Genomic DNA, 10,422 nt, shown 5'->3' with positions numbered 1-10,422 from the left:
GATAGTTCGGACTAGGATTCCTACGAGGTGTACCGTTCTACGAGGTGTACCGGTAGTTCGGAATAGGAATCCTAGTCCGAACTACCTAGTTCGAGCCCCATGTAGCCGCGCTACACGGGGTTCGAAGCAGCGGGGATTTAAAAATGGCGGCTCCCCGCTTATGCAAATGAAGCCCGGGAAATTCAAATCCCGGGCTTCATTTGCAAGTGCGGTATGCCTACATTACCCCGCTAGTTCGAACTAGCGGGGCAGTGTAGACATACCCATGAATATTTACTAGCCCAGGCACAAAATCTCATGATGATGATTGATGATGAAAAATGAATTACAGTTTATCCCCTATTTAAAAAATTTACTTGCCCAAGGCAAGTGAATGAGTAAAATTTGCAAGGCTGTATGTATACATATTTATTAAAATACAATCTTGAGGGTTAAAATACCATGGGACAAGAGGACAAAACCTCTAGAAGGAAACAGTTTCTAAAGGATTCAGTAAAAGTTGTTTGCACAGATTTTTTTCAATGGTTGGTCCCTTTTTGGTTTTGTTTTCAATAATATATAAAGAAGGCCTGAAAGGTTATGGAGTTTGTTTATGTATGTAATTATTTTATTGTTGGTTTTACTAGACTTTTGTGTTTTTTTCTGGAGGAAATGATAGACATCTGAGAGAGCAAGTTTACTGGGAGCTATCATACCTTAATTAACAAACTGGAGGTGATAGGCTTTTATCAATAAATCATTTATCCAAAATGTTAGTCACTTAAATAAAATTAGTATTAACCAAGCCAACCAAACCTGAAAGATTTGTTTTAAGTGTCCATAAAATTTCTCCACTCCCTAATTTTCATTCTCTTGACTCTTACCATGTCAGAATTTGGTAGTTCTCCCTCATTACAGAATTCTCCTGCTTAGACCGGACATACATTTCTAATTTTAAAATGCTTTTTGGATTTGTTTAAACTAAAACCTTTCTGGCTTTCTTTATATGCCAAAAAGGAACAAATAATAGAAAAAAAAAGAACAACACTAATTTAATTTCCTATTGCAGCTCACCTTTAGAAGACCAGAGCCTAATCCTGCAGCCTTTTTCTGCCCCCTACCTTAGTACAAATTCTGTCACTGAGTTAAACTGGAGTTTTATGAAGATTTGAATCAATACTGTAAAGTAATGTGCTAGTATTTATTCAATTTTTTAACCAACTAGCTTTAACTGATGCTCATTTTGTATTTTCTTTCCTTGAATATTCTAATAATTGAGTTTACTAGCAGGAATGTTCTACGAAGTAGTAACATTTAAGATTCTATCTCACTATATCAAGAGAAAGCAAATTTCAAATTCATAATCACAAACATTTTCACTGGAAGCCCGACTCTAAGAAGTACACTCAATCAGTCCTATTGAATATATCAGAACAGAACAAAACCAATCCCATGTGAACAAGACAGCCAATGAAAATAGCTTGGATATAAAATCCACATAGTTGTCTCCATAATATCAGTAGGTTTGTTTTAAGGGGTTCAGCTGAATGCATTCATTTGTAAGATATGGGTCACATGACCTGAACTAAAGTCAAATGTATTTAGTAGAATACTTTCCATTGACTCTTTAACAGTGGGCTCTGTCACAGGCCCAAGGTGAGCAAAGTAACGTTCAAGACAATCATAGAGTTAGCATTGTCTTTCCTAGTACCTCAGAAGCTATAAAGGTTTTCCTTAATGATCATGTAAGATTTAGTGCAAAATTTATAATTTAGAGGCAAGTTACAAAGTAAGTGCTGTATGTGACAATTTGTGCTATCTTAAAAGGAATAGCATGATAAGCTCCATTTGTTTTTAAGTGCTAATAATATATAATATTTTTTTTTCTGATTTCCTTCCATCTGCAGAGAAATAGGTTGCATCAAAACAATCCTTTATGACAGATGCATTCCAGATAGTAAAAAGAATATCTTTGCATCAGGAAGGATTATTTTGGCTCAAGTGAAATTCATTCTTAAGAAATGATTATAAACTGTAATATAAGACTTAGAACAGGAAGAAAATCTGTCTTAATACAAAAATATGGATACAGTTCATCTGAGGAAGCCAAACCTTCTGTTAATGTAGGTGTGATGGACATGGAGCTTGGACACTGGATGTGATGAATCCATTCTCGTGCCCTAAGGTGTAGGTGGTGGTTTTGGTGATGAACAAGACCCCTGGCTATCAAAACTGGTTGCCTGGCCAGGTAACTGAAAGAAAAGTTTTAGTTTTACTATCATCATCAGATCTCTCCGTTCATCATGGTTATTTCTGAGGATTTGAGAGTCCTTAAGACCCTCTCCAGAAGGAGCTGAATGGTATCCCTAAATGAAAAAGACATCTTTAAGAAAATGAAAATCTAATCTGAAGTAATTTTGGGCCTCAGGAGACATCGTCCTGGAGAAGTAACCATGGTAAGAAAACTTTTTTTTGGGGGGGGGGACACCCCTTACGGACCCTTCCGGAATCATTCCATCTGGGTATGCTTCACTTCACCATCTATTGAGCTGCTGTTCTATCTCCAAACTGGGCATATTGGCTGGAGAATCCAGGAAGAGGCCAGGAAACTCTGGGTAGTGACCTCTGGACTTTTCTGGTTCCAGGTTCCTCTCTCTCACACACTCCCTTAAAGGGTAGCTCCTGCAGACACTCCCCAGCTGCTACTGCTCCTTTAAGGGTGGTTCCCCCATAGTAGAGGGAGCCATGAGATAGTTGGTGCTGCCTCAGGTTGCATGAGCTCTTAACTGGTTTATCTGTAAGGCTTGATTGAAGGGTGAACAACATTTGTTCCCCTGACTCCAGTCATGTCCTGCTGCCTAATGGAACCTAATCTGCACCCTTCCCAGCCCTAAAGCCATGATTCCAATGGATGTTATGCCTCTGGCAGAATGTGACCCTAGGACAAGGAAGGGGATCTTCTCAAAGTTCTCAGAATTACACACAGAATTTCCCCTGTATTAGGATTAGAGAGTTCAAATAAGTGACTGTTTTAGCATCTCTGTACGTGGCTACTTGTGTGTAGCCTGAACTCAGGATAATCAAGGGAGGAATATCAGCTCAGAATTTTAGTCACATAACTCTATTAATGCGAATGAATTCAGATAAGAAAATGATTGGCCTTGAAATGTTTACCATTACCGCTCCCAAGTAATTTTAAGCAACCCTTGGTAATCTCAACATTAACAATAGGTAGCCCAAAAGATTGCTAAGAATTTAAAGTCAAAACCTTGAGAGCAGAGCAAGGCAACTTCTGAAGTGACATTTTCAAATCAAACATAAACACCTAAATCAGAACCTCACTGATTAAAAGAACAGCTGACAAGCAATAAAAGCATTTTTTTAGATGTGAACCAATTCATAGATTTCTTTTGACTGTCCGCTATTTAGAGAAAATTCAGTCCACAAACATAACAAACTTCAGGTCCTATTCAAATGTGTGCAGGAGGGCTGAGGAAGTGAAATCTACCCCTGAAGTCCAGGGTCAATTTCTAACCCCCAGCCTGACCCAAAGTGGCTTTCCATAGCAGCTTTTTGCAGGGCAGCACAAGATGCTTTTCTGCAGCATTCAAGGTATGTGCAGGCATCCCTGCCTGGCCATTATAATGTGTCTCCCCCCACCACATACAATTCTTATGCAAGATTTAAGTGGGGTAGAGGACCTTGCACAAGCTTTCCACACAGGGAGTGATATTCAGCTGAATGACTGTCATGATGCTCAGAGGCTCGTGGAAATGAGTTATTAAATGTAGAGAGATGTAGCAACAAGTGGGCTACAGAGACGCTCTACTTCTTACCTCTACCAATGGATGCCAATGAGTAATAGGTTTACGGGGGTAAGCCAGCATTTCATTCCAGTGATCTCTTCCAAGTCCTTCAGCATCAAGTCCTGTCCTACACACCCCAATCACCTCATTGTGTCCTACTCTGAGGATTACAGAAAGGCAGAGAAAAGGTTTTTAAAAAATGCAAATAAATGTAATGATATCTTTGAACCATAATGCAATTTCCTTAGTTTAGCACACAATCATGTTGAAGATACCCAAAGTGGGTACATTTTTGTTATTAATTATATAAGTTAGAGGATGACCTAAAAATCCTAGACACCAGACCAATCCCAGAATGGTTTGGGGCACCATTTTGTTAGTAGCTACAAAATCATAGCTGAAGAGCTAGACCTCGCTGCCCTGGAAAGATTACAGTCAAAGCCTTGCAAATCTGCACATATCTGCTTTATATCCATGGACCATGTTTGTGGATTGGATGCAGGTAGCAATTTTGTAGTTGTGCAGGGCTCTATTTACAATAGAAAAGAACAGGCAAAGACAGGGATAACATACAAATAAATGAGCATGATTTTGCGTATGAAGTGCCATGCCTGTGTCGGTCCTAGGATATTAATGAGACAAGGGCAGTGGGCTAATATCTTTTATGGGATCAGGTTCTGTTGAGAGACAAGCTTGTTAGCTTGCAGACAGCTGTTTTTCAGGTCTGGGGAAAATTAATCAGTGTCACAGCTAAATACCAGGTGGAACAGATTGTTTAGCATCAGTAGTTAACACATATTTCAAGGAACCATTAAAGGTAAAGTGGCCGGGTTACACCCCTCCAGTCATAGGGAGGAAATGAAGGCAGGGTGAGGAGAAAGCAGAGCAGCTGGTGATGTGGTTAGTGGGTTATGGATTATTGCAATAAGCCATACATTCAGTGTCTCTGTTTAGTCCATAATTTTTACTGTCTAGCAGAGTTATGAATTTAAGCTCCCAGGCTCATCTTTTGAAAGTGTTGTGCAGGTTTCCTCTGAGGAGGGCTGAGAAGGGGGATATACAATGATCACTGTGTGAAAACTTTTCCTCCATAGGGGAAAGGGTGTTTTTTTGTCTTTTATCCTTTTGCTATGTGAGTTCCTTCAGGAACATAGTGATTGTCTAGTTTCACCACATAGTTGTTACTGGAGCATTTAGTGCACTGGATTAAGTTCACCACATGTTGTAACAGGCACGTGTAGTATCCATTGATTTTGAAAGGTGCATTGTGGGGAAAGCTGGTCTTTGTAGCAGTGGAAATACGTCTGCAGGTTTTGCATCTGTTGTTCTGGCATGGTCTGGTGCGACTTTGAGTTGGTGCAGCCTGATGCGGATTGCTTGCTTTTGGTGATGAGTTAGGGGGTGTTGGTAGATTGTTTGAAGATCAGGAGAGAGGGATTGGGAAATATTTCTTTCAGGATGGGGTCTCCACTGAGTATGAGTTGTAGATGTTTTATGAAACCCTGCATGGTGTGATAGGTGACAACTAGGGGTTGTGGTCAGAAGAGGGTGTTTCTTGGGGTATTTTTATATGATCCATGTCATAATTTCACCAAGTGAAATTAATAGGTAGCAGGTTTAAAACAAACAAAAGGAAGTTTCTCTTCATGCAGTGCACTGTCAACCTGTGGAGCTCCTTGCCAGAGGATGTTGTGAAGACCAGGATTTAACGGGGTTCAAAAGAGGACTAGATAAATTCATGGAGGTTAGGTCCATCAATGGCTATTAGCCAGGATGGGTAGGAATGGTGTCCCTAGCCTCTGTTTGTCAGAGGCTGAAAATAGATGACAGGAGAGGGATCATGTGATGATTCCCTGTTCTGTTCACTCCCTCTGGAGCATCTGGCATTGGCCACTGTTGGAAGACAGGATAGTGGGCTGAATGGACCTTTGGTCTGACCCGGTATGGCTGTTCTTATATTCTTATGTTCTTACGATTTGATGTGCTTCTCTGGTGGAGTGTTCTCTTATGGTAAAGGTGATTTTTAGTGTGTTATGGTATACATCACAGATTTTCTCCTTGGAGCATGTTCTGTGGCACCTGAGTAGCTGGCTGTAGGTAAGTTTCTTGGTGTGTTCAGGGTGGTTACTGGATCTCTGAAGGTATGTGAGGTAATCCATTGCATTTCTCACATATAGTAGTCTGTGGGCTTTGAGTGGCATGTACTAGTTAGTTACATGTTTTACTGTTCTGTTTTAAATCACAGGGAAAGGGATGGTAAATGGGACTTGGAGGAATGAGAGTCCATGCAGGATCCAAGAGAAACTGGTAATCTTAAAGTATATTTTTCATTGTTGACCTGTTATAATAATTAGAACCTCAGGTAAAGACATGTGAAAGGCGGATCAAGGCTTCTTGTCAAGGCATTCAGGAGTGTAACTATGACTGGGAAAAGCTTAACACCAGCTCAGTGCTTAAAAGCTCTGACTGGCATTGATCTAATGCAGTGGTCCCCAACCTTTTGTGGTTGTGGGTGCCAGGGGGTGGGGACACTTGCGCGCCCGGGGGCGCCCCCCCCATAGCCGCATGCCCGGGGGCGGCCCCCCCCATAGCCGCTTGCCCGGGGCTGGGGCCCCCCCATAGCCACGCGCCCGGGGCTGGTGCCCGCCCCGCAAGCGCCCCGGGGCCGGTGCCCCCCCCCGCAAGCGCCGCGCACCCGGGGCCGGTGCTCCCCCCCGCAAGCGCCGCGCGCCCGGGGCCGACGCTCCCCCCCCGCAAGCGCCGTGCGCCCGGGGCCGATGCTCCCCGCAAGCGCTTGCACCGTGTTGGGGACCACGGATCTAATGTGTGACCTGGACAACTCACTTCCTCTCTCTTCCTTATTTCTTCCCTCAGTAAACAGATGATGACACCTGCCTTCCCCTATGACAAAATCTTTGCAATGAAGAGTGATATAGAATGAGTCAAAGTGTATAACTCATTGCATCATTCTCTCCCTATGACTTTCACTCACAGCCACTGTCTTAAGGTGAAGCAGGCTATCTGAGGAACTAATGGATGGGGAAAATTCACTGTAAGTTCTACATAATTAACTCAGTTTTTATTGCTGATTTGTTCCCTTATACCTTTGAATGTCTCTGGCGCTCATGAGTAATAGAAGGTATGAGTGAAGAAGGCACTGCTCAAGCACTGTTTTGTCAATCCATTTCTAAGGTAACTTGCAACCCCCAGGCTATTTTAGACATGAAGATGGGGTTGTCTGCTTTGTACGAGGAAACAGTCTGGGAAAAGATGGGAGGGGATGTCTGTGCCCATATGGGAATATAACTGGGTTTTGTGGTTGTGGGGTATTTCCCTCCTCTACATGAGGAGAGGAATTAGGCAGGGCCAGAGTAATTGTCCTAAAGTCATGATTTGCCATGATTATCAGCAAGAATTTAGCCCAGGGTCCATAGTGTTTAAATCCTCTCAATTGCTTGAGCTAAAGGAATAACTTCATTTGCTAGAAATCATTGCAGACTTATAAGTCTCTTAGGGTATGTCCACACTACAACGTTAGTTCGAACTAACGGATGTTAGTTCGAACTTTGATAGGCGCTACACTAGCGCTCCGTTAGTTCGAATTTAATTCGAACTAACGGAGCGCTTAGTTCAAACTAGGAAAACCTCATTTTACGAGGATTAAGCCTAGTTCAAACTAGCTAGTTCGAATTAAGGGGTGTGTAGCCCCTTAATTCGAACTAGTGGGAGGCTAGCCCTCCCCAGGTTTCCCTGGTGGCCACTCTGGCCAACACCAGGGAAACTCTTCTGCCCCCCCTCCTGGCCCCGGACCACTTAAAGGGGCACGGGCTGGCTACGGTGCCCGTGCCAGGTGCAAGCCTGCCAGCACCCAGCCAGCAGACCCTGCACCTGGCACGGATCGAGCCACCCACCCGATGCCCCCCAGCCTTCCCCCTCTTCCCGGGACCAGGCTGGCAGCTCCCGGGAGCTTGCCCGGGACCGCAAGAGGCGGGCACCCGCCTGGGCTAGTGCAGACATCGTGGACCTCGTCCACGATCTCCGCACTAGGCACAGGAAAGGGCAGGAGAGCTGCCAGCCTGGCCATCCAGGAGCAGGTGTGCATGAAAATCAAGGTGGTCCACTGAGACCCCCGACCCTGAGCCCTGAGCTTACAATGGCCGTCCTGGGTCAGACCAAAGGTCCATCTAGCCCAGTAGCCTGTCTGCCAACAGCGGCCAACCCTAGGGACCCTGGAGGGGATGGACCGAAGACAGTGACCAAGCCATTTGTCTTGTGCCATCCCTCTCCAGCCTTCCACAAACCTTGGGCAGGGACACCACTCCTACCCCCTGGCAAATACCAGTCCATGGACCCAACCTCCATGACTTGATCTCACTTCCCTTTAAACTCTGTTCTAGTTCTAGCCTTCACAGCCTCCTGCAGCAAGGAGTTCCACAGGTTGACTCTTTGCTTTGTGAAGAACAACTTTCTGTTACTAGTTTGAAGCCTGCTACCCATTCCTTTCCTTTGGTGTCCTCTAGTCCTTCTTTATGGGAACTAATGAAGAACTTTTCTGTATGCACCCTCTCCACCCAACTCCTGCTTTTAGAGACCTCTATCCTGTCCCTCCTCCATCTCCTCTTTTCTAAGCTGAAAAGTCCCAGTCTCTTTAGCCTCTCTTCATATGGGACCTGTTCCCAACCCCTGATCATTTTAGTTGCCCTCCCCTCTCCCACCCTCTCTCTTCCCCTCTCCCACCTCCTTTTCCCAGTCTCCCCCAGTTTTGTTCAATAAAGACAGATTCCATTTTTGAACACAATTGTCCTTTATTTTGTACATCAAGAAGAGGGGCTAGGGAAGGGTAAGTGGAAGGAGGTGAGGGAGGAATGGGGTACGTGCCCCCGATGGGGAGGACTGGGCTGGCTCTGCGGGCTTCTGGGGGTGGAAGCTCTCCTGCAGCCCCCCAATTGCCCCCTCTCCCCAGATGGCAGCCTGCGGCAAGTGCAGCCGGTCTGATGGCCGAGTGTTGTGATGTGCCCAGTGTGGGTACTCCGGGCAATCCAAGCCAGGACTGCTTTGCAAGCGGGGCACCCCTGAGAACTGTCTGTCCAGGGTGGGGGTCGGGACCCTTTAAGCACAGCCCTCGGCTAGCGTGAGACAGCATCTCCACGCTCTAAGTCCTCCTCTGATGCCCTGTCGGCACTGCTTCCGGCCATCCTTAAGCCTGGTTCAGGGTCCACTTAATGTGGACATGCTAGTTTGAATTAGCAAAACGCTAATTCGAACTAGTTTTTTAGTCTGGATCCGTTAGTTCGAATTAGCTTAGTTCGAATTAACTAATTCGAACTAAGTTAGTTCGAATTAACATTGTAGTGTAGACGTACCCTTACATGGTCTAGTCATAGGTGAGGGGAAGAAAAGACTCACACTTTTTAACACGGGTTACATTTACAGGACAATTTTCAGTCAAGTTTCATTTGCTTCATGCTCTCATTAATGGCCCCAATAAAAAGGGAGAATTCAAAAGTGTTTTTTAGTGACAATGAATTTACTTAAAATATCAAGCAGCTAAAATAATAAGCCAGTTGCAATAATGAGGGAGACATCTGAAGATGAATATATCCAGAGAACAAATTGTGCTTACCGATCATAGTCCATCACGGCAATGGAGAGGCTGACCTGGTCCACATTCTCAGGAGGGATATCGAAGATGATGGCCTCATTATAAACTGGGTTAAGTGTGTTTTTCTTGGTGGTTGTTTTCCGCTTTTTCAGTCTTCGCCCCTCACACATCAGGGATACTTTGACGTATGGATCTGAGTAACGGGAAATTATTTTCACACACTGGTCTCAATGGAGTTGAAACGTAAAGCCAACAGAGCAGCAAATTCCTAGTAGGTTAGCATAGGTTATATAGGTCTTAGTGACCTAAAACAACTAGAGCTGCCTCTTTTGCAATTTTATGTTTCCTGTTTATTCAAAAGAATGGTGCAAGCAGACAAAATGGATAGACCTGCTCCCATATCACGCTCAGCTAGTAGCTCTAATATAGACCTGTCCACCTTAACCAGTTTTTTTGAAATTTTCATGTGGGTACCATATTCATTAAAAAATAAAAGGAGGAGATTTTCAAATGTGCTGAGGGCAGGTAAGAACTTAACTACTGTTGAAAGTCAATGGGAATTGTGTGTCTGAAAATCTCACACATTTTAATGCTTCTTTTTCTTAAATAACTTCTGCTATTGTCCTAAAATGCTAGCTTAATCTCCATTGCCCTACCGCTCCAGAAAGCAAAGCAAAACTTAATTAAAAAAATCAAACAAACCCCCAAACCTTGTTGATGAATATCATAGTACAATTTAATGCCAAACAAATCAAAACTTTCCCACAGATTGGATAGAGAGGTTTTTAATGCTCCACTAAAAGGATGTCTTTTATAGAACAGTTCCATTCTCAAAAGCATCTTTGATATGGATTTGCTTGTTTGTCTTGCAGTGCTTTTTGTACCAAGTTTCAGTTTGCATCTTAAAACAAAACAAAATAAAAACCAATCCTGCAAACTCAGCCTGAATTCTAACAGCCAACCAGTGTTTTTTTCCCACTCAACATCAAAACAATCAATGTTGGGATGGCCAAATTATACCTTCTCTTACACCTG

General features: G+C 43.7%; 1 protein-coding gene across 1 annotated transcript in view; it reads right to left on the bottom strand.

The window, feature by feature from the left end:
* Positions 1–285: 285 nt before the first annotated feature.
* SYT10 (synaptotagmin 10) overlaps positions 286–10,422 on the bottom strand; it is a 69,058-nt gene continuing 58,921 nt past the window's right edge. The window contains exons 5-7 of the mRNA XM_089782086.1: positions 9,409–9,580; positions 3,816–3,945; positions 286–2,231 (exon numbers count right to left, since the gene is read on the bottom strand). Coding sequence (XP_089638212.1) covers positions 2,160–2,231; positions 3,816–3,945; positions 9,409–9,580 — 374 coding nt within the window. The 3' untranslated portion in view covers positions 286–2,159. The remainder of the gene's footprint in view (positions 2,232–3,815; positions 3,946–9,408; positions 9,581–10,422) is intronic.

The sequence above is a fragment of the Pelodiscus sinensis genome, chromosome 1 (assembly GCF_052426305.1).
Source record: "Pelodiscus sinensis isolate ZL-2025 chromosome 1, ASM5242630v1, whole genome shotgun sequence".
NCBI lineage: Eukaryota > Metazoa > Chordata > Testudines > Trionychidae > Pelodiscus > Pelodiscus sinensis.
This window is presented reverse-complemented; position numbering and strand designations above follow the sequence as displayed.